The following is a 26,295-nucleotide window of genomic DNA, read 5'->3' on the forward strand; positions in this document are numbered from 1 at the left end:
ATTGTGGTTCTGATTTGCATTTCTTAATAATTAGCTATGTTGAGCATCTTTTCATGTGCCTGTTGGCCATCTGTATGTCTTCTTTGGAGAAATGTCTGTTTAGGCCTTCTGCCCAATTTTCGGTTGGGTTGTTTATTTTTTCAACGTTGAGTTGTATGAACTGTTTGTATATTTTAGGGATTAATCCCATGTCAGTCACATCATTTGGAAATATTTTCTCCCATTTCATAGGTTGTCACTTTATTTTGTTGATTGGTTCCTTTGCAATGCAAATGCTTTTAAGTTTGATTAAGCCCCATTAGTTTATTTTTACTTTTATTTCTTTTGCCTTGGGAGACTGATCTAAGAAAATATTGCTATGATTTATGTCAGAGAATGTTTTGCCTATGTTCTCTTCTAGGAGTTTTATGGTGTCATGTCTTATATTTAGGTCTTTAAACCATTTTGAGTTTATTTTTGTATATGATGTAAGGGGGTGTTCTAATTTCATTGATTTACATGTAGCTTTCCAGTTTTCCCAACACCAGTTGTTGAATAGACTGTCTTTCCTCTATTCTATGTCCTTGCCTCCTTTGTCATAGATTAATTGATCATAGTTGTGTGGGTTGGGATTATTTCTGGGCTCTCTGTTCTATTGATATTACATTGATCTATGTGTCTGTGCCAATACTATGTTGTTTTAATTACTGTAGCTTTGTAGTATAGTCTGAAGTCTGAACGGTTATGCCTCCAACTTTGTTCTTTTCCCTCAGGATTGCCTTGGCAATTCTGGTCTTTTGTTGTTCCATATAAACTTTAGGATTATCTGTTCTACTAGTTCTATTAAAAATGTCATGGGGGGCTTCTCTGGTGGCGCAGTGGTTGAGAGTCCGTCTGCCAATGCAGGGGACGCGGGTTCATGCCCTGGTCCGGGAGGATCCCGTGTGCCGCAGAGCAGCTGGGCCTGTGAGCCGTGGCCGCTGAGCCTGCGCGTCCAGAGCCTGTGCTCCACAACGGGAGAGGCCACAGCAGTGAGAGGCCCGCGTACAGCACAAAAAAAAAAAAAAAAAAAGTCATGGGTATTTTGATAGGGATCACATTAAATCTACAGATTGCTTTGGGTAATATGGCCATTTTAACAGTATAAAAAAATATGAATTTTGTCAAATGCTTTTTCTTCATCTATTGAGATGAGCATGTAGTTTTTGTCTTTTCTTTTGCTGATATGGTGTATCACATTGATTGATTTGCGTATGTCACACCATCCTTGCAACCCCTAATGAATCCAGCTTGATCATGGTGTATGATCCATTTTATGTATTGTTGGATTCATTTTGCTAATATTTTGTTGAGGATTTTTACATCTATAGTCATCAAAAATATTGGTGTATAATTTTTTTTCTGGTTTCTTTGGTTTTGGTATCAGGGTGATGGTGGCTTCATAGAATGAATTTGAGAGTGTTCCCTCCTATTCAATTAAAAAAAACATTTTTGATATGTCACTGAGAGATATTTCTTTCAGTCTATTATTTGTTTATTATGTTTGATTGTAGCATTTTTCCCATAAGTTTTTTTGCAATTTTATGATTAAATAGTACTGTCTTTTATATTCCCTGGGTCACCTGTCTTGGTTAGAAAGATTTTCTCCTTCAAGCATTGTGAAAATAGACTAGTAGATTTTTTTGCAAGACTTGTAGAGTTTAAAAAATATATTTAAATATATAATTCATCTGGAATTTATCTTTGTATTATATTTGGTGTGCAAAATTTCCCATTTGTTTTTTTCCTTTAGCTAGATATCAAGTTGTGATAGTATCATTTGTGAAATAAACCAGCCCTTTCCCACTGAATGGAAACACCATTAATATATAAGTTATATATTATATATTACTTATTAAAATTTATATAAATAAATAATAATTTATAAGTTAATTTATTTGAAGATGTATTATGATGATTATAATATAGTGATGCATATTTGAGTATATTAACTTTAATATATTCAGTATTTTAGTATATTAATTAATTCATGCATATGTTAATAAGATAATATATTCATAAATACATACTTCCAGATCTCTTTATGGTCATTCTATATGTTGTTTCATTAATTAATTTGGTTATAACTAGCCAGTACCTTTTTTAAAATTGTGATTTTTGTGGCATTGTATTTATATCTACTACGGCTAGTCCCTTTCTCTATTCTCAATATGACACAATAGAAACCAGCAATATAAATTATTAATTTTGATGTTGCATAAAATATAGCCCATCATCAGCGTAGGATATTTGGGAAGTAAGAACACAATTCTATCATTGACTATATTAATCCATCTTAAAACAGTAATTCTTACAGTTTTATATGTGCTTTTGGTAAGTCATTTAATTTTTCTTGTTATATTACCAGTCTATAATATTTAAATGCTGACACTTACCATTCACCTTAAATGCTTATTTTCACATAATGGCTTCACAAAATTCTCAAGAGAGGATTTCATAGTTACAACTCAGTTATATTATTGCCAGTGAATGAAAGCCAAAATCCTTCTGCAGAATAAAAATGTACAATTTTTCTTCTTTTTATGTTGTTATATTTTTATATAAAGTATTATGCATAATCCTCAAAATGAGAAAGTATATCTTTAAGCAATATGAGTTATACTAGTGATGATTTATGACAATATTCTAATTCAGCATTAATCTAGATAATAAATGTGAAGCCAAAACTCTGTCTCAAAGCATTTTATACATGTAGAAGGATATACAAATTTATAGGATAATAATTTTGCTTTTATTGTTGTTGTTACTGCTTTCATTATTAATATGGAAGTTATTCTAATTTTGGAATTTTTGCTATAATCACTAGAAGTTACATCCTCAAAGGATTTGTATTTTAGAATTTAATAGTTTTAATGACAACAACCATGTTTTCTCAGTTATTATTCATGGATATTTAGTGAAGTATAAAACACCAGTATCTTAAAAGAATATATAAATAATTTCTTGCCAGTTAAAATCCATTTCATCCAGAAATAAAAGCTGCTACATTTAAAACAGATTTTTACTAATATGACTTCAGAAAATAAGTATTTCCAGAAGAGAAACAGACCAAAATGGATTAAAAATTAGTACATATTTAGGTATCACTGTATAAACAAAATTCCATTATCATAAATACCATTTAAGAGAAATATGTTTCAGAGAAAGTTTCTTTGTAATAAAATATTTTAATGACCCAGTAAAAGGTTCATATAAATAGTGTTTTGCTGATATGGTTACTGTGAACTCTACTCTGCCACCAATTAGACAAGAGACGTCTTCTAGACCTTTTAAGTTTTCTCATTTTAAAAATCTGTCACTTAGCATTTGCATGTCTGCTCAGCAATGTTTAAATGTTTAGCATTGGAAGAAAGCACTGTTCACACTCATAGCAACAATGAAAAGACGGGAAAATGGAAAAGTTATAATTTTTTTAAAAAAAAATCAGAGTTAAAGTCGCAGAGAAATCAGTTGGCTCAAAATCTGAACAAGGACTGGGTACCTGCAGAGAGATACTAGAGGCAAAGTAGTTTTATCTGTGGATAAAGCTACAGTGGCACACTTGTAAGAAGAGTTCAGCTAAGAAGTTTGGAGAACTGGGATACTGAATGTGCACTGATAAAGGAGTAGAAAGATCCCAAGGGCTTAAGATAGAGGGACAGTGTTACCCTCTTAGAAGCTTAACCCCCTAAAAACTCACTGGCACTCCAGACAAGGCTGGAGAAACTTTTGAATAATTATCCTTTGTGGACCTAAAAACTACACTAATTTGTATTGGCTAAACAGGCATAGAGGTCAAATGAACAGAAGAGAAAACTCAGATTTAGATTCAAACAAATATAGTCAAATGGATGTTTTAGGGTCTTGAAGAAGTACTAAATACATAATTGGTACAAACAAGGTCCACTGACGGATGAACAAATTAGAAGGTGAACATTCAAAGAAAAAGGGAATATTTGCACCATCTCAAAGTAGTTCCACAAAGTATTTATTAAAAACAAAGGGGAAATACTAAGTCTACATTGGAGAACCTGGCAGATATCACCTTAACCAAATAATAAAGATTAATATGACCAGTAATAAAATATATCAACACCGTGTATCCCCTGATTATTGGACACTGAGAAGGGAAAATAATCTCTCTGGTATTTTCCTCCAAATATATATCCTCAATCTTACCATGAGAAAACATCAGAGAAACTCGAACTGAGGGGTATTCTATGAAACAACTTATCAGTACTCTTCAAAAGTGTCAGGGTCATAAAAGACAAGGAAAGGCTGACTCATAAATTGAAGGAGACTCAGGGGACATGGGATCTAAATGTTATGTAGAATCTAGGACTGGATCCTGTGATATAAAATAACATTAGTGAAATAATTGATGTTATCTGAATTAAGTATGTAGGTTAGTTAATCATATTGTACCAATGTTACTGTCTTAGTTTTTATAGTTGTGCATTTCTGAGTAAAATTTTTTTAAAGTCTGTTGGATAATATAATCTCTGGAATTATTCCAAACACCAAAGAGTTTTGAATTTTATTACTAAAAATCTATGGCATGTTTTATAATTTCTGTAAGATTATGTGAGTCTTTTGTGTTAAGTAAATTTAGGATGATATTGTGATGATAAATTGAGTTTGGTTGTTACCATACAAAAAGTAGAACAAGGAGAATTCTAAGGCTAGACAGCTATTTTAATTCCTAAAAAAGTTATTGACATATCATTAAAATCATGTAGAATATTTACGATAAAAACAAACATGAAGAGTAATAACAGCATGGGTAGATTAAGAGCAAGTTCTAACACATTAACCTAATTTTATTTTACTAAACTCTTACATCTTAGAAATATGTAATAATTATGTTCTTCATTTTCCACAAGGCATTGGACAAATTCCATTATAAGATCTTTGTGATACAAGTACTTGCATTTTCGTATATTGAACACTTACAGCCAAAACTTCTGTGAAGGGTCAGAACCTTCTGTCTGTCATTATAGTCACTTCCTTCTTTTTGCTTTCAACTCTTTTGTCCACCTTCCTCCTTCTGTTCACTAGGCAAAACCACAGCCATGGTGAATTAGTCAGTGATTGCTGCATTAAAACTGCATAACAAACAAACCCATGATGTCAATGTCTTATAACCTGAAACATTTATTTTTCTTGCTCATGGATCTGCTGATCAGCTGGGCAGCTCTTCTTTAGATTGTGCCTCAGGTTGAGAACTGCTCGATAGGTTTACTCGTTCTGGAACATACCTAGAATATGTTCTTATTGTGGCTGGAAGAGGCACAAGAGGGCAAGTGGAAATACAAAATACTTCCTAAGATCTCATTTGCATATTTCACCTACACCCACACTCCACTGTTCAAATTAATGTATGTTTAATATCAATGGAAGTGGGAGATATATTTTCCCTACCTTAACATGGGAAACATAAAAGTACGGCCGTGATTATATAATTATAATAAAGAGGAGTAAAATTATAATTATATAATTATAATAAAGAGTTATCAGGAAAAATGATCTAGTCTGCTACATCAGACACTAACTTTCTGCCCTTTCTACATTTGCACACATATAGCTGATTATCGCTGAAGGACAAAGAAGAAGAAAAAAACAAAACAAAACAAAAAAAACTCTGACTTTACTCCCATTACTAGGGCCAAATGGTTTGTGCTCCTGTCACAAGCCAGCCCCTCCACTTGATCCCCAGATCCCACCTCTCCTAATTTATACAACAACCTTACCTCTCAATTATCTTTCATCTCACCTATATCTACGGTGTTTCCATTGACTGGAGATTCTCACAGTACTTACCAGCATGTTATAATATTAATATATTTTAAATGAACACCTTGATCTTTTGGCCTCTGCAGCTACCAATCCATTTTTGTCTTCTTATTTGAAGTAAAATTCCTGGAAAGAGTTGTTTATACTCATTGTCTCTACTTCTTTGTTTAAATTGAGATATAATTGACATATAAAATTATATTAGTTGCAGGTGTACAACAATGATTTGATATTTGTATACACTGCAAAATAATTACCACAATAAGTCTAGTTAACATCTGTCACCACACAATAGTTACAAATAAATTTTTTCTTGTGATGAGAACTTTTAAGATCTACTTTCTTAGCAACTTTCAAATATACTGTAAAGTACTACTAACTATAGTCACCATGATGTACATTACATCCCTAGGACTTATTTATTATATAACTAGAAGTTTGTACCTTTTGACCCCCTTCACCCATTTTGCCCCCCCACCCCCCTCTGGCAGCCACCAATCTGTTCTCTGTATCTATGAGCTTGTTTTTGTTTTTGTTTTAGACTTCACATATAAGTGAGATAATATTGTATTATCTTTCTCTGTCTAACTTATTTCACCTAGTGTAATGCCCTTGAGATCCATCCATGTTGTTGCAAATGGCAAGATTTCATTCCTTTTTATGGCTAAGTACTATTCCATTGTATATACCACATTTTCTTTATCCATTCATCAGTGGGCACTTAGGACACTGTGTTGGGTTCCCTTTTGTCCACATTTTCACCAACACTTTTTATCTCATCATTTTGATGATAGCCATTCTAACAGGCATGTGGCTATATCTCATTGCGGTTTTGATTTGCATTAGTGATGTTCAACATCTTTCCATGTACTTATTAGCCATCTGTATGTCTTCTTTGGAAAAATATCCATTCAGATATTCTGCCCATTTGTGATCAGATTGTTTTGGGGTTTGTGGGGTTTTTTTGTTTTTTGTTTTTGCCATTGAGCGTATGGATTGTTTATATATTTCGGATATTAATCCCTTATCAGATATATGATTTGCAAATATTTTCTCCCATTCAGTAGGTTGCAATTTCATTTTATTGATGGTTTCCTTTGCTGTACAAGCTTGACTTCTTTTTCTCCAATTCTCAAACTCACTTCAGTGAAGATTTAGTCTTGACAGTTTGACTGAAATTGCCTTTGTCTAAGAAATCACGACTTTTATGTTTCATTATCTGTAGGTCAGTGCTATGTCCTTATCTTACTTTATCTCTCAGTAGCCTTTGGTGTAGTTGTCTTTTTTTCTCCTTAAAATGTTATATTCACTTGGTTTTAGTTTTCCTCTGATGTCATTGTTCAGTTCCTCTAAATCTTCTTTTCTGTCTCTTACCTGCTATCAGAATTCTAGATGTTGGCTTGATTTAGGGCTTATCCCAGTCTCTTCCCCAGTTATAATATCTTCCTGGACATTTTTTTTTCAGCCTTGTGTATACCATCTATACATGGCCTCTTAATTTATATCTCCAACTCTAAACTTCCTCCTGAGTTTCAGCTGCATGTTTTCATCTTCACATGGATATATTACAGGTATCTCTTACTAAATATTATGCTTGATATACCTGTCTCCTCACCCATGCTAGTTTATTCCCCGAATAATTCTTCATCTTAGTCAATGGCACCATTATTTATCCAGTTTATCTTTCCAAAAACCTAGGAGTCATACTTGATTTCTTTTATTTTCTCATTGCAAATTTCCAGCCCTTGAGTAAATACTGATAGCAAAGCCATAAAAATATATCTCATTCTGATCACTTTTTAGCACCTCCACCCTAGACTATACCACCCGAACTACTGCAACTGCTTCCTGTATTTCAGTCATATACACCATACTCTAATCTCCACACAGAAGACAGAGCGATTTCTTGTAAAACAAAAATTGGGTCGTATCACTATGTTGTTTAAAACCTTCCCATGTTTTCCAGTTTAACATTAGGAGGTGAGGTCAGAAAGGTCCCCCGTGATCTGGTCCCTGCTTTTCTTTCTGACCTTACCTTCTCTACTCTTTCCCACCCTTCACTGAGCTACTGACTGTATCAACATTCTGAGCCAATTCCTATTTAAGCTTTTACATTGCTCACACTTCTGGTTGCAACACTCTTACCCAACTTCTTGTTTAACTTTCTCCAAATCCTTGAAGCCTCCACTAAACATCACTTCTTTAGAGAAGTTTGCTCTGAAAGCACACTCCACTAATTCTCCCTAAATAATTAACTTGAAATCTATTATGCAGTTATCTATTTATTCTCTTCTTTTTCTCCACTAGAAGTTAAGTTCCATGATGCGAGAGATATTTTCTGTCTCATTTCCTACAGTATCCCCAGCAACTAGAACAGTTCCTTGCTGAATCCATTTAAGTACTAATATTTATTAAGAACTACCATATGCTAAGATCCCGTTCTAAGTTCTGTAGATACACAGGGAGCCAAATAGACAAAAATCTCTGCCTTCCTGGGATTTACATGCTCATGGAAAGAGACAGACAATGATCAAATAGGATGGGGGGGAGAAAATAGTCAGGGGAAGGGGTTAAAGGCAGTCATAGTGTTGGAGGTGCAATTTTGAATAGGGTGGCTAGAAAAGTCCTTACCAAAGGGAAAAAGTGAATGCATTAATTAACCTGCACTGATGGCTATAATAAATTGCTGACAGAGTCTTGTTGGAGTCCATGTCATCTATGTCTTACGTAAAACCATAGACTATTAAGCAACTTTATGTATTACAAAAAACAGAAGGAGAAAGTCAGTATGCTAGAATACCAAATGTATAATTAATCTCAATATTCTACAATGTTTGACTGTGGTCTTCAAGACATAGTATTTTGGAGATCAGAATGTCTCACGTGTGGGTTCAAAGCACCAGTAGCATAAAAATTGAATATGTGGTGTGTGGCTTGGGAGCACATTGTTGGGTTTGGCTTACTTCTTTCTTTTTTTTCAATTAATTAATTTATTAATTTATTTATTTTTGGCTGTGTTGGGTCTTCGTTGCTGCGTGCGGGCTTTCTCTGGTTGTGGCGAGAGGGGGCTACTCTTCGTTGCGGTGCGCGGGCTTCTCATTGTGGTGGCTTCTCTTGTTACTGAGCACAGGCTCTAGGTGCACGGGCTTCAGTAGTTGTGGCACGTGGGCTAAGTAGTTGTGGCTTGTGGGCTTAGTTTCTCCACGGCATGTGGGATTTTCTCGGACCAGGGCTCGAACCCGTGTCCCCTGCATTGTCAGGCGGATTCTTAACCACTGCACCACCAGAGAAGTCCCTTCATTCTTGATAACATACTTTGTAGTAAGATTATCTACAAATGTAAAGTAAATTTCAATCATGATAGTAAAATTGCTTTTCTCAGGTATGAGAATATAGATAATTGCTATGAACTAATTAGATCATACCTAGATAATTTGAGTCTATTAAACATGCTATCTATTAAGGTATTAGAAAATAGATTGCTTCTTTGCATGGATATTGCTTGATGAAGGATCCTTTGTCATATCTTAGGAAATGGCTAGTAAATACCTGATAAATAGCTAGACAGTTCTACTTGTAGCCAAAACCTTCAACTAGACCTCTTGATTGAATTTACACTGGTGCTGCAGAAACCAGACATAATTATACCTGTTAGGAAAGAGTGAAATTGGAAATTTGGAAAATCTTGCATTAAGGATAAAGCAACAGACAACATGTTATAATCTAGGTATAAGTGGTGATGTCCTAATGGGCAGGTAGTCCATGGAGTTAGAAATTCAAGGACAGTATTTAGAGATCCAGGAAATCATTCATCATAGGTGAAATGTAACACGTAGCTGAGCTTACCGGTTTTGGACCGCCTAGTAAAGGACCCAGCAGAGACAAGATAGTCAGGATGTTAAGTCCTTGAAAATCTGAATAACTAGCAAGATACTGGCAAACATATAGAACTGGGTCTAGTGCTTTAGGGGATAAATTATAATGAGCTTGGAAAAATAGCTTCTCCAAGTGTGGAAGACAAGAGTTTAATTTTCTGTATCCCTGCTGAGGGCAGAACTTCAACCAGAGACTGGTTAGTTCTAAGCAGTGGAACTAGGGGCTCAAACAAGGAAAAACCTTCTAATTTTGTTTCATGAAGGAACTGAGTACCATAAGAAATAGGAACTCCTCATCAGATGATGGGTCCAAATGGTTGCTGAGGGGCTGTCTTGCATAGACTTCTTACAATATGTTGCTACACTCATTCGGAGGTTATAAGTGAGGACCATTAAGTTAGAACTCAAAAGATTCTATCATTCTATGTTGGTAACATTAATAAAAACTGATCTATATAGGATCAGGATAATTGTTTTGGAACAACTATGCTAATTTTGATGTTAAGTTTAAAATATTTTCTTTAAAAAATGGAACCCTTTTTTCTTTAGGTGCTAGATAAGGCATAAAAAAGAAAAATTTAGGATAAAAGTGTTCAGAAGTAAAATGAAAAGTCAATTATATACTTTTCTACTAGTTCTGGAATACAACAGGATGTTAGTTAGAGAGTGAAATTTTGTTTTGTAAATGGAATATACTCTTTCACATTTTATTGATCTAATGATGTTTTTATTATGTTCGGATCAAGTATCAAGTGCCTGTCTTGGGGAAAACATAAAACATGCTTAGCATTGGGCATTTATCCACATGTGTGAGATAGAGAAGAAATCAGGGTAAGACTATTGAAGATCACTGGCACAGAACACGGGTATGGAAAAACGTACAATGCATTAGCTTCTATGCAAGAGCCTCAAGAGATGGAAGCTGTAAATACAGTGTGGAGAGAGAGTAACAGCGGTGACAGCTTTAGCACATTTGGGTCACTTATGAGAAACAATGCAGTTTTGTAGACTTCACATCTTTGTTTTAATTCTTAGACTCTGACAAGTGAGAACATGTTTTAAGCCATACCTTATGACCTGTTTGGTGCATTCTAAAAAACAAAATTCCTGCTTTATGCTACATAAATATGATATTTCTCATTATGTTTATTTTGTATGAAAAAATATAATATCAGACTCCAATTCCAGAGTAGGTATTACATTGTCAGTGAAGTTAATTAAAATCTTCTATCACTTCAAACCTTTATTTAATTTAAAGCAAAAAATTCCAGAAATTACCAAGTGTGTTGGAGAAGAAGAGCTTAAAATGAAAATCAATATGCATCTGTCAAATGTAATCAGAGCTCTGATATGTCAAAAATCCAATTACACCTGAACTGAAATTGTTATTTTTTCTTCTTCTTTTAGCTGACACCCCTATTTATATTTAAGCCTAAAAGGAAAATCAGATGGATATAAGTTGTCATGTTCTCCATGTGTAGGAAATGAGTACACAGTCGAAACTCTACTGTCACCAGCTCTGTGGACAAGTCAAAATTTAATCTTACGAAAGGATTAGATTTCTGTTTTTTCAGTTAACTCATAAAAGAAATATGGTGAATGCATTTTAGGAAAATATTCATTCTAGGATTTCCCCAATTTGACTAGGCACAACCATTCATTACCTTTTGCCACTTGTATTCTTCCTGAATTCTTGTAGCTCTAATTGATTTCTTTTCCTGTAGCAAGTGGGCATGTTCTGAAATCCCTATCCCCTCGATAACAGCAGAAGATGCCAACTTTGAGTGTTATTTATCTTATTATCAAATATAAATGGTGCCATAATCTTTATCAAAACTTCTTATCAGGAAGAAACTAATAGGAGGAGAATGCAGACGCTGAGACATTTGTCTTGCAGACAAGCACTCAATTCATAAGTATGTTAGCAAATTCAGCATTTGGCATTAGTTTGTTATTTATGAGGCCTGAGTTTTAAGAATGCTAAGCTTATATATAGCAAAGTATATGCCTATGTTTAGGTAGTTAGAGAATGTTGAATAATTGATGGATTATTTTCAAGCCATTAGAAAATCCTTATATGTAATATATATTTGCTAAGCTATCCGTTCTTTTCCACCTCTAAAGTCTCATCCCCATAGTGCGAGTGTGAGATCTTACCACCACCATCTATCTTTCTTTCATCAGGAAGTATATAAGTATGTATTTATCCTTCTTTGTATCTGTTACCATATGAGCACCTGTTCTTCCAGGTCATCCCTCATTCTCAACATTCATATCCCCAGTGGCAGTGTACATCCACTTTTTTTTTTTTTTACCACAACTTTCACTCCTTTCTAAATCCTAAAACTTTACCACACCATCTTCTAGAATTTGTGATCTATCATAAGGAAAATACCCTCTATCCTAAACCTGCTTAGCCTTCCCATGAAAACCACAGTAAAGGCTCTTGGCCATTCCCTCACCCCATGACTAATTTTGATGATTCCCCATGTGACCCTGCATGGCAAGCTATGCCTCCCATTCCTAGGGATATGTGAGTATAAAACTTCTTTCTTCATGACAGTCATTTCTGTGTCTGTATGTCTCACCATACCTGATTAAAACAAATCCTGAGTACATTTTAAAACATAAGGTACATATTGATACATTTCATTCAAAATAAACATTGATACCTATGGAAAGCAGTAAGTTGCGTATGTATATTGAATTACCATTTTAAACAACTAAGAAAATTGTATGAAGTGATAGACTCAAAAACACTGTAAATCAGTTAAAATCCTAAAATATGTTCAAGTAACCCATGGCAACATCACTACAGATAACCTAAGACATTAGAAAAATAAGGCAGTATTATGAACAACTATAAACACATAAATTCAACAACTTAGGAGAAATTGATCCATTTCTCATAAATTCCAAAGTACCAAAATCCACCAAAGATGAAATAGATCATATGAGTAGTTGTCTATTAAAGAAATTAAATTAATAATTGGGAAACTTACAAGGCGAAATCTTTAGGCCCAAATGGCCTCACTGGCAAATTCTACCAAACATGTAAAAAAGAATTAACACCAATCTTTCTCAAATTATTCCAAGATGGAGAAGGTGAAAAAACACCTTCCAACTTATTCTATGAGGACAGCATTACCCTGATACAAAAACTAGAAACACATCACAGTTAAAGAAAGCTACAGACTAATACTGTTCCTGAAATTAGACAAAAAAATCTTCAACAAATATTAATAAAATGAACCCATCAAAATATATAACAAAAAAATATACCCATGAGCAGATGGCATTTATTCCAAATGTAAAGGCTGGTTGAGCATTAGAAATTTCATTAATGTAATCTACTCTCTTAAAAAGAATAAAGGAAAAAAATCACAGGTCATTCAGTATAGAAACTATAATGTCACCTTCAGTTATGAAACATTGAATACTTTCTCTCTAAAATAGGGAGCAACACAAGGATGTCACTCTCAGCATTTATCATACTGTTGGAAGTCCCAGCCAGTGCAATAAGGCAAGTAAAGAAAATGAAAGGCAAATAGAATGAAAGAAAGAAATGAACTGTCCTTATCTTCATATCACATGATTATCTACCAGAAAATCACAAGGAATCTTTAAAAAAAAAAAAAAAAAAGCTTGTAGAAGTATTAAGTGAATTCAGCAAGGTCATGGTAAATAAGAACGACACACAAAGAATCAATCGTATTTATATATATTACCAACGAAAATGTGGAAACTGAAAGTTAAAATCTAATATTGTTTGTAATCTCTCCAAATAAATAAATTACTTAGAAGTAAATCTAACAGAGCATGTTCAGGACTTGTATGCTGAAAATGACAAAATCAAATGACATTTAAATAAATAGAGAGATCCACTCTATTCATGATTGGAAGACTCAATACAGTAAAGATGTCAGTTCTATCCCACTTGATTTATAGGTTTAATGCAATTCCAGCCAGGATGCTCAGACTTTATGCAAAAATTGACACAATGCTAAGCAAATAGTTCTTGATTTTAACCAATAAAAAATTCCATAAGAGGAAAAATTAATAAATTGGACATCAAACTAAAATATTTTTCTCCATAAAAGCCCATGAGAAGACGATAAAGTGGAAAGCTATAAACTGGGAGAAAATGTTTGCAAACCACATATGTGACAAAGGGTTAGTATCTAGAATATATAAAACATACTGAAAACTCACTAATAAAAATACAATTTTTGGAAAGTGGGCAAAGAATATGAATAGGCATTTCACCTATACTGAAAATATACTGATCGTTAATAAGCACATGAAGAGATGTTCAACATCATTAATCTTTAGAGAAATGCAAAATAAAAACACAAGGAGTTTTCACCACAAACCTATCAGAATGGCTAAAATAAAAAATAGTGACATCAAGTATTAGGAAAGATGTAGAGAAACTGGATCACTCATACATTGCTGGTGGGAATGTAAAAGGGTATAGCCATTCTGGAAAACTGGTTGTTTCTTATCAAAGTAAACATGCAATTACCCTACCATCCAACAATTACACTCATGGGAATTTATCCCAGGAAAGTAAAAATTTATGTCATACAAAAATATGTGCATGAATGTTCATAGCAGATGTATTTGTAATAGCCAAAATCTGAAAACAACCTAGATGCCCTTCAAAGTGTGAATGGTTAAACAAACGGTGTTATATCTATACCACTGTGTAGTATTCAGCAATAGAAAGGAGCAAAGCATTGATAAGTACAACAACTTGATTGAATATCCAGGGTATTATTCTGAGTGAAAAAGCCAGTCCCCCAGATTTATATACTATATGATTCCATTCACAGAGTATTCTTGATGTGACAAAATTACAGAAATGGAGAATAGTAGTATTCAGGGTTAGAGTAGTGGGGGAGGCAGGGATGTCTGTAAAAGGTCAACCAGAGGGATACTTGTGGTGATGAAACTTCTATATCTTCACTATTTCAATGTAAATATTTTGGATTTTGTATTGCATTATAGCTTTACAAGGTGTTACCATGGGAGATAACTGGGTAAAGCATACTTTCATTTCTTACAACTGCATGTTTATAATTATCTCAAATGTTTTTATAATGGATAAGGATTATATCATAGTATAATAAGAATAATCAGAAGGATAATGATATACACTGTGTTTGGTATCTATAATATCTACTTTTTAAAAGATAAAATATACATAATTTATATGATTGTTAATAATTAGAGCTAAATAAGCATTTAGAAAAGAGACGTATGTTTTTTTCCTTATGAGAGATAATTGCTATGTCTCATGTTGATTTTATTTTATTTTTTTCTTATATTTATTCAAGAAACACTTATTGAGACTGTTATACACCAATTACCAAGGATATACAGGAGAATAAAATGAAGCAGTAATTTGTAAAATTTAAAGGAATATACACATTATGTAGTTTTACTCAAAAGTCTTAATTAATACATCACTGACTAATGTATAGTTTAGTCCTGATATTTAACTTTAGCGTTGTAAAATAAAGTTAATATATGATACATTGAACAGATTGAATGTGACCGAATTTGCAAAGGAAAATCAGGTATATAATTCTTAACAGTCTCCACCCAACCCTTGCACACATGACCCCAAGACTCATGTTGATTTTAGTTAACATATATCATGCAGTTTGGCAATGAGTAATAAAAATATTGTATGCAGAAAAAAATGTTTTTTCAATTTAAACGTTGCTACTTGTGAATTGGAAAATGTCTTCAAGAATTCAGTGTTTAGTGGCATTTAATGTGTGCTGCTGCCTGACGTAAAGCATACCCAGGTCTCCAGATAATTGTCATGAATGTTTATTAAATTATGTTGGCAGCTGAGCATAATTTCATGTTTTTTGTAAAATTTCCCTTCCTGTTATGTCAGATGACCAATTTTCCACACACATGAGCTCAGGTTCCAATCAGACAGATTTGTAATTATGATTTTTAGCATAAAGCAAGCAGATTTCTAAGCTAGTCAGTGAAGCTGCTGATTTTATTGTAAAACACAAAGCTATAGCTTTTGTTATGCAAAGATGCCTGGATGCCTGCCCTTCAGAAAAATCTCTATAACCTGAAATTTAGACCTACTTCTACCACTAGAATATTTCTATGAAGAGAATGAAAATCGAACTAATTAAAATATTTTATATGGTCTGGGCTTGTAAAATGGAACCCAAGGCTTACAGTACCATTTCTCTTTTCTGTCATTTTATACAATTTTCTTAGCTTCAGAAATACAGATAAATATTCTAACAGAGAGAGGACTAATGTCTTCTTAGGATTTAGAGAGTTTGGGGCTTTTACAATAGGTAAAGTGGTTGATGGATGTAGAGATGGATAGATAGAAAGGGAGATAGAGAAATAAGTAAACTGTGAGTGAATGATGACACATTCTTTTCCTTTAGTAAAATTTCCTGCAATGAATTGAAACCTGATGACTACTACTGACATTCAGCATTTCCTCCCCTTCTCTCATCTGATATTCTTTCTTCCTATTTCATTAAGAATATAAAGTCAAATCAGAATCTAATTGTCTGGTTCTTCCATTACCTCGACCAGCCTGATTTTATTTTCATCCATGTGCCTTGCCTCTCCTGCCATTACATTGGAAAAGCTCTTTGTGTTGTTATGGCCAGCCCTCTACCTGTTCACTGAATCCCACGCCTACTCAACTATGTGGAGCTCTCCAGCTCTTTCCTCTGTCTTCTGTGTAGTAATTCTTGTGGGATTATGCCTATCAACATAGCAAGCATGCAATAATACCTCTTAATGTTAAAAGACATGCCTCTCTTTACCCCTTATCCCTGCCAGGTACTATCCCATTTCTCTGATCCCTCTTTATGGCAAAACAGCTTGAAAGGTTGTCTATACTTATGGCCCTCATTTCTTATACATTATCTTTTTTTTTCTTTTTTTTTTTTATTGAGGTACAGTTGATTTACAATGTTGTGTTAGTTTCAGGTGTACAGCAAAGTGATTCAGATATATAGATATAGATATGGATAGATAGATTCTTTTTCAGATTATTTTCCCTTATAAGTTATTGCAAAAGCTAATCTTACTTTATTCCCCATCAGTCTACAGATGATTCTGCTTTTTTTTTTTTTTTTTTTGTGGTACGTGGACCTCTCACTGTTGTGGCCTCTCCCGTTGCGGAGCACAGGCTCTGGATGTGCAGGCTCAGCTGCCATGGCTCACGGGCCCAGCCGCTCCGCGGCATGTGGGACGTTCCCAGACCGGGGCACGAACCCATGTCCCCTGCATCAGCAGGCGGACTCTCAACCACTGCGCCACCAGGGAAGCCCGATTCTGCTCTTTTGAAGTTCATCAGTAACATAACACTGCCAGATCTAATCATCTATGTGCATCCTCATCTTGCTCATGAGCTCTACTTGATACAGTTGATCTCTCACCATTTTGGAAACAATTGGCCTCCAGGATTCAATTCTCCCTTGATTCTCCTTCTATCTCTCTAGTAAGACCTCCTCAGTCTTTTTTGCATTTTCTCCCCTGTTCCTATCCCCTGAATTCCCAGAGGCCCAAGGCGCTGTCTTCTCTTTTCATTTCTATCCATACTTGTTCCTGATGAGCTCTCATTCAGTCACAAGTGAATTCAAACAACTTTTAAATTGATAGCCCCAGCCTCAATTTCCCCTTAAATTCAGACACATATAGCCACCTGCTATCTTAGTATTCCCCCCATGGATGTCTACAAGGCTTCTCAGACTTCCTTAGGTGCTTTGCTCAAATGACACCTATCAGAGAGGCCTTCCTGGACCACCCTATATTAACATCCACATCACTCTCTAACTCTTTATTGTTTTACTTAACAACACCATACATATAATACATTTTATTTATTGTTTGACTTCTCACCCCCAACACATTCTGGAATGCATGATCCAGAAAAGCAAGGGATTTATTTTCTTCACTATTTTATCCCTTATTACAATGCATGGCACAGAGTATTTTCTGAATGAATAAGTGAAAGAATAAAACAGTGTACAATCGATGTATACTGTACAAAATGGGATTATCTGGATGGATCTGAAATAGTACCTTTGCCATAGCAAAATCTTGATATGTATATTATATTCATATATATATATATATATATATATATATATATATATATATGCTTCCTTTTTCATATGAGGAAAATCTCACTTAGAAATTTAAATAACTTTCCCAGTTTCCCAGAACTAATGAATATCAGAGCATAGATTTAAATTTGTAAATCTCAAATGCTTGACATTATATCATAGAGTATTCCTGCAGGTGAAGAGAGAGATTTTACATACACACACACATAACTTAGCAGTGCAGAGAACAAGGAAGATATGGTAATAGATCAATAAGGGATATTATTTTAACTGAAATTAAAATTAGTTACTTTCCAAGAAAATATTCAATTTCCTGACATTAATTTTTAAAACCTTAGTTATCTTTTCTATTTATAAGGAAAAATGTTATCACAGAATATTAAGACTGGAAGGCACATTAAGATATTCTAAATATTAATGTAAAGCTCAAAACCCTTCTCTTGGTCATCACTGTCAGTGGTTATTAGCATGTGCTTGAAGGCCTTCAATAACAGAAAACTCTGTCCTTTACTGTGTCTCTGGTCAGGAGTCTCTGATAGTGGACTTTTCACTCATTTTTGACCCAGCAGTGGAATGTTTACATTGGAATCAGTATTTCCTTTAAGTTTTATTTGTTTATTTTTTGCTAATGTATTCTTAGATTTTTAAAAAAGCAAACATAAAACTTTAACTTACAGGTGCTTAGTTCATGATGTAAAACTTACCTTAGCAATCATATTTGTGTTGAATAATCCCAAAAATCTACTTTAAAAGCATTATATGTCTTAAACTGAGCATTTTTTTCTAAGAAGCATGGATTTGTATCTATTCCCCAATGACCTATACGAGTAAATGTGACCTTCTACTTAGTGCTCACTTTTCGTACACTAGTCCTTTTAATGGTGTCTTCTTTGGACAAGTTCTTTATTAAATCTCAGACATTAGCTAGCTCTATAAAAGATGGAGGAGTAAAGCAGCAGCAGTCTCTAATCCTTCATGAAGAAAATTCCATCCCTGAAATGCCCTTCTTGTTCTTCAATAGATGCTTCCATTCAATACATGCACCTCAGTCAGCAAGATACAGGTTGGGTGGGAATACTGCTTCATCCCTAGCTTTTCCATGATCATAGCAGCCAAATGGCAGTCAGAGTCAAATTTCTCTATCTGTCCTGTTTTGAGAGCCTGGAATTACAAAGTCTCTAAGCAAGTTCAGTGGCATCCCATGCCTCAGCCTCTGAGATAACATAGAAGGAAAGATAATTTCATGTATCAGTTTGCTAGGGCTGCAGTAATAAAATACCAGTCTGGGTGGATTAAACAAAATAAATTTATTTTTTCACAGTTCTGGGGGCTGGAAGTTCAAAATCAAGGGACCAGGATATTTGATTTCTTCTGAGGTGTCTCTATTGGGCTTGTAGCTGGCTGCCTTCTCACTGTGCCCTCACATGGTCTTTCCTTTGTATGTGGGCATCCTTGGTGTCTGTCTGTGTGTCACAATTTCCTTTTTTTATAAGGACACCAGTCAGACTGGATTAGAGCCCACCTTAACAGTCTTATTTTAACTTAACCACCTCTTTAAAGGCCCCCAACTTCAAATACAGTCACTTTTGAGACACTGGCAATTAGAACTTCAACATATGAGTTGGGGAGGGGGGCATAATTCAGCCTATAATATCTCTGAAGAACCAATGAAAGGGCTCTTCTCCAAACTACCACATTAACAATTCTGTTTTATTTTTTAGTGATAATTTAAAGATTATTAAATCAGTTATTGAAAATATAAAGTATTCAAGTAGAAAGTGCACACATTTCACGTGTGAAAGTGGTTGATGAAAAGTCACATTCTTGATGACTTGATGTTTTAAAAATAAAAGCTTGCTTTCTTATTTAAAATAAACCACTATAGCAGCAACATGGATGGACCTAAAGATTCTCGTACTAAGTGAAGTAAGTCAGACAGAGAAGGACAAATATTATATGATATCACTTATATGTGGAATCTAAAAAAATAGTACAAATGAACTTATTTACAAAACAGAAAGACACTCACAGACATAGAAAACAAACTTATGGTTACCAAGGGGAAGATGGGGGAGGGATAAATTGGGAGTAGGGGATTAACAGATGCACACTACCATATATTAAACAGATAAACAACAAGGTCCTACTGTATAGCACAGGGAACTATAATCAATATGTTGTAATAAACTAATGGGATGGAATCAAAGAAAAGAATATAGATATATACACATATATACGTATAACTGAATCACTTTGGTATACACCTGAAACACAATATTGTAAATCAACTGTACTTCAATTAAAACAAACAAATAGACATTTGACAAAAGTATAAATAAATAAATTAATTAAAGAAACCACTATAACAAAAATAATAGCATCACTTAGGGAGCTAGAATGTTTAAGTATCTCTTTGATTTCCTGACATGGGCTATTTCTAATTCCATGCTAAATATTAGAAGTTATGCTGTGGGGAGCAGTAGTGTAATACCGCTAAAGTGATTAAAAATTAATCTCTCCAAATGAAATATTTTCATTACTAAAATGAGTATTATGCTCACTTTATGCTCTTGAGAAGATTTTCTTCTAAGAAGGCAAGTAACCTCATACCATTAGAGTATTGTACAATTTCTATATTTCAAATTGGAGATCAGTGCATAAATATTTCTATTACGTTTGATCAAAAGAGCAGTCAAAATAGCAGTATTAGAATACACTGAATAAAATTTGAATATTAAGTGCAGCTAGGCCACAGCAGATTTCAAAAGCAAAATAACAATAATAATAATACATTGAATGCCACTCTTTTTAATATTTCTCAGATGCTAAACATGACGTATTATCAGGGTCTCAAAATTATATAAATAATGTATACTTCTCTCATAAAATATATAAGTACCTAAAATCAATTATGTAAAATAAAATGTGCATATTTCCCCCTAGATGCTTATTAGCATTTTGAATCCCCGAATGGTAACTGTAATAGAAAAAAGTAAATACATCTGTAGTTACTTTGTGTAGTTACTATATGGAAATGGAGTAAAACAGAAAAGGATAAGCTTAGAAAATGTTTTGAGTTTAGAATATGTTTTACTAGATTGTTTAACCGAATAGATGTAGTAATCATCACACTAGCTACATTTCCCAGTCAGAAGATAGAAACAACTGATGTGGTTTCTCCCAGCTTCCTGCTAAACACATATGAAGATGCTGAAATGAGCCTCCAGCAACACTGAACACTAACACTGGCTGAAAACCTATTCCAAGAACCTAGAAACACCTAATATAATGCTCGAGTGAGAAAAATAAAGGCCATATCCTTGCTCTTGAATAGATCGTGAATGGACAAAAATGTCAGTGATCCCTAAAGTGTAAATGTGGGGCAATCCCATTAAAAGAACTGTTTGCCAGGCCATCCCCTTCTTGGAGCTAACTGTTCATTCCAAATTTAGAAAAATTCTTTTTAAAAAATGAGCTGGGGGAGGAGACAGTTCTAGTAGAAAATAAAGCATCTATAATTAAAACAGTGTGGTACTTACACATGAAGAGAAATCTAGGGACTCCAGAAAAAGACCAAAATATATAAGGAAATGCCATGTAGGTGGTATTTCAAATCATTGAACTTTTAAATAAGTGGTTTTTGGATAATTAGTCTCATATAGAAAATCAACAACGTTGGATACGTTCTTCATTCCTTACATATGGATAAATTACAAGTGGATTGAGTATTTAACTATAAGGATGAAAATATATAGATATTAGAAGAAAACATAGGTTAGATTCTTTATAAGATAGACATGTGGACGGCTTTTCTGTCTCTACTCAAAGTGTTGCAAAGGACAATGTAATTGAAATATACAGAAAATATAAATTATTTGTGAGACACGAAATGAATTTGATAAATTCTCAAAGTTCTTTTCATTGCTAAGTTTCAGTGATTTCTTGGAAGTTTATTAACATTGCAGTGACTTACTATTTAAGCAGGTAATAATAGTTAAAGAAATGTATGGTGAATTCAATAGGGAACTATAGTTCTATTTGTAGACTGGTAAAAAGTTACAGCCACAAATAGCCTACTAGATTTTTAATTAAATGGGCTTATTGGTTATAGCATTATCTTTCATTTCAAATATTATAAGAAAGCATGATGTTAGCAATGAAGTACCCTTTTGTATCTTTGTCTTGACTCCTTACACCATCTAAATGTCTGGGTTTATTTTTAGTTATAATATCTATTTTTAGTGGTAATATACTTTTGTAAGGGTAAATGATCATTTCTAAACTTTTCCTTGGAGATGCAATGTATGGTTTATTTGACTCAGCTCTGCTTTTTTTTTTATCATATTCCGGCTCTTTATCCTATTTTATTCTGGCTCTTGCTGTTTTTACTTATTTGAATGCAGCGATTCGTTGAAAATACAGAACTCATAAAGGCAAAATTGAAGATAGAAATTTTTCAGATATCTTAGTAAACAACATGATCTTTCATTGGGACTTTGGGGAAGTTGTTTAACCAAATTGTCTCAATATCTCCATCTATAAAATGAGAAACATAGTAACACTTGTTTATGGTGATTTTCTGCGAATGAAATGAGATAATTGTGTGGAAAATACTTAGCACAGAGCCTGGCATAGAGTCAGTAGTGAATAAATATTAACTTGTAATCATATTAATTACTAGTTATTGTTAAGTATGACAGTACACCTTAGAAAATTTTCATTTCCTGAAGGAATAAACTTTAAAATTTGAAAATTTATAAGAATTTTGAGTTGGGATATTTTGCAGAGGGGCCATTTTCTATTTTCTTTCTTGATGTTCTTAATAGTTTAGTACAGTATTCTCATCTGAGACAAAATGACTTTGAATATCATCAATCTTACAACAAAGAATTTTAAAAAAACAATATAGGCAATAATCCCATTTTCTTGTAAAGAGTGTTACTCTTCAAAACAAAGGAAGACACTGATCACTTGGAAATCTTCACTGTTACAAATGGCTAGAAGCTCACTACTCGTCCAGTAGATAGAGGGTTTTTTTCTAAGTATGGTCTCATGATCACCTGCTTCTGGATCTCATGAGCTGCTGCTTAAATACGCAGCTTTGAGGTCCCAGCCCAGACTGAACAAGTCAGAATCTCTGTAGTTGGGCCTTAGCAAGCTCCATGTCTAACAAGTTTTTCGCAGGTGGTACTTATTCAAAGCAAAGGTTGAAAAATTCTAATCCACTAGAACACAAGAAATTGCTGTCTGTTTTTCTGTCTTCTGATTTTTACAACCTGAAGTGGATGCCCCTTTCTTTCACAAATAAGCTTTGGCTTCCTTCGTGAATCAGTTAAAGAAATGAACAGTTTACTGGTAGCAATTCTGGGGCTCCAAGCAGAAACATGGAGCTGTTATGGTCTAGAACAAAAATATGCAAAGAAATGAAGGGTCAGAAATTGCTGTACTTTGCCTTATGCAAAATGTGGTAAGACTTGAAAAGATCCATGGGTTTTATGGGGTTTTTTTTATCACTCTGGGAAACTCAAGCCATCACTATCAACATTTCTTCAATTCTTCCAGCCTCTTCAGGAGAACCTCCTTGGCTCAGGACAAAATGTGTTTTTTAAAGAATTTTGGTGACATTTGAGGAAAATTAGTGAAGCCAGTGAAGTGCACTTATAATTTAGCATAATGTATTTTTTGTTCAGGAGTGATTTTGAAAAATTTAGGTCATCAGTAAGGAGAGGTTACTTTCTGTGGTTAAAATTATATTCCAAAAACGTTTACCACATTAAAACTTATTTTTGTGTGTGTGTTTTTCTTTTTTATAGGAATTGCATTGCCTCCTAAAGGGACTGTAGATATCCAGGTGTTATTTATGCCCCAGGTTATGAAATTACAAAAAACAATGGTCATTGTTCAAATGAAGAAGGCAAGTGGAGAAAGGTGGCCTGTTGACAATTTTAAAGAATTGCACACAGAGGTGAAAAGGTAACATGTACATAGCACATTGAAGGAACATGATTTCATTTTGACTGGCATTGATATGATCGGTTTCTTTTATATGTTATGCAATGTGAAGTTCATGAAGTGTTCAAATTTACATGGTCAGAGGGGGAAAATATATTTGATATATGGGGATTGTATATATCGTTGCTGATTTGAAGTTCAGAGTGAGGAACAAGTCAATCTAAGTATCGTATCAGTGAATCATAGTCAGATACATGCAAAGGGACTCCTTTTTGAGTCTGTATCTAGAGAACAACCTGGAACAGCTTGTCTGGGCAAAGCATAGGACTTCTGATGCTCGCGTTCACCAAGTGATGGCACTGTGCCAGGTATATGACGTCCTGATGAGATACTGCCATGACTAGGGTGTGCTGTCGTTGCCAGAATGCAGGTTACTTGTCCCCTCTTTGCTTCGCTGAAATTTAAGCAGATTCCAGTGATGATGCAAAATTTAAATGTTTTCTCTGCTTTTATAATTTTAATTAAATACTTGTCTAGAAACCTTATTAATTAAGAAGAAATTCTTACTTTGTCCTATATGTGCATATTTCTTCTTCACGTTCAAATAATTCTTTCCTGTGGGCTCAGAGTCCATTTTCCCATGCTTTTTACCACTCCTGCAATCAAGACTGCCGACGTGATCTGGGTAAAATGAAAATGAGGAGGCCCTTGTTCAAAAAGTATTAAGAATTTCAAGACATTAAACAAACATGAGCAATTCCAAGTGTGGAGTTCTTGCATACGTCACATGCCCATGAAGCTGGTCCTGCCTGTCGTGTCTTATGTTCCATTTTTCATAAGAAAAGCCTGTTTTCAACAACGACCAGAATCATTTTCTAGTATTGCTTTTCTCCTGATGGTGTATGATGGACGTAGAATAATTTTACAAATGCCCTTTTTCTTTTAACTGATAGCCTCCAAAAGTAAATTACTGATAACTTTCTGAAGTCCTGTACTTAATGGTATTTTTTGTGTTTTGTGCTTTGCCCATCCAGTTTAGAACATAACCTATGGAAACTGTATTACTTCTGATTAATCAGTTTAGTCACATCATTAAATACCAATACAGTCATCCCTCAGAATCCATGGGGTATCGATTCCAGGACCCCTGCAGATACCAATATCCATGGTTGCTCAAGTCCATTATATAAAATGGTATAGTATTTGCATATAACCTATGCACATCGTCCCATATACTTTAAATCACCTCTACATTACTTATAATTCCTAATATAATGTAAATGCTATGTAAATACAGGTTTTGCTTTTTGGAACTTTCTGGAATTTCTTTTTTTTTTTTTTTAATATTTTCAGTTCACAGTTGGTTGAATCTGTGGATTCGGAACCCACAGATATGGAGGGCCAACTGCTGTACTAACCTTTGAATGTAGAGAAAAAAGTTCTTCAGTTTTAACTTGCATCTTACAATGGTTGTATTACATTTTTCTTTGTGACAGTTTACCAGGGTTTGGTTTGAAATGGTTATAAAATCGACATTTGCAGAAAATGTTTTGTATTTCATACTTAGTTTTTCTCTGCCAAAGTTTAAATTCACAAGCTTTGCTAAAACACCATTAGGTCACTAAAAAATATGTCATTTCATGCTAATATTGAAAGTGTTTATGCTTTTGTTCACTCTTAATAATTTAATTTCTAGTTAGAGCTTTGGGGATAGACAGTGAAGAAATCCCAGGAATATGCTGGATATACCCTATTCTTGGATTCCCACAGGCACCACATCCTAAATGCCCCCAAGGTAGGTATATCTTAGAGTCAGAGAACACCAGGATTTTAGGTATCTTAGAGGCCTTCTAATCCCATCTCTTCTTTGTACAAGTAAGAAAATCCAGGTCCAGAGAAAGTAGGTTGTAAAGTGACCTAGCCCTATTGGTGGAAATGCTAGGACTGAATCTTGTCTCTTAACAATAAGTCCAATGATCTTTCCACAAAACCATACCGTTTCCTGTTGTCTTCCTTGTTGGTAAAACCTACAAATCAACTAAGATTGAAATAACATTAAATTCAGACCCCTTTATTTCATATTCTTTGATGTGCTCAGAGCCCTGCGCTAGATCTGTAAGATTCCTGGGTACTGGGGTTCTTGGATCACATTTAATCACCATATTCCAGCTTCTGTGTAACTCATGGGGGCAATGATTCCTCTATTAGTTGTCCCAGATACAAAACTTTTATGGTGTTCTCCAAAAACCAGTCAGAATGTACTACAGATTTTAGGGAGGTGGGCTTGGCCACCACACATGCAACGTAAAATCCCTACTCTTAAAATGCCTTTTTTTCCTCTCAATGACCCCTTTTTTTCTCCACATACTCCAGGCTTCTCTCAAGTTTCTGTATGTTCTCTTTCCTCAACACTCTTCTCACTTCTTCTGCATACTTTTATTTTCCCGTTTTGTTCCCAGGGTCAGCGTAAGAATCACAACTCCTCTTAGATAACCATAAGGTGAAATTTAGTATCCCAGCCTCTT

General features: G+C 34.2%; 1 protein-coding gene across 1 annotated transcript in view; it reads left to right on the plus strand.

Annotated features, from left to right (window-relative positions):
* Positions 1-26,295, plus strand: part of CFAP47 (cilia and flagella associated protein 47) — a 489,073-nt gene that overhangs the window by 417,633 nt on the left and 45,145 nt on the right. Inside the window, 2 exon segments of the mRNA XM_029240167.1 lie at positions 23,632-23,791; positions 25,471-25,565. Of these exon segments, the coding sequence (XP_029096000.1) occupies positions 23,632-23,791; positions 25,471-25,565 (255 nt within the window).

This window comes from Monodon monoceros, unplaced genomic scaffold, assembly GCF_005190385.1.
Source record: "Monodon monoceros isolate NGI ecotype Baffin Bay Population unplaced genomic scaffold, NGI_Narwhal_1 Super_Scaffold_22, whole genome shotgun sequence".
NCBI lineage: Eukaryota > Metazoa > Chordata > Mammalia > Artiodactyla > Monodontidae > Monodon > Monodon monoceros.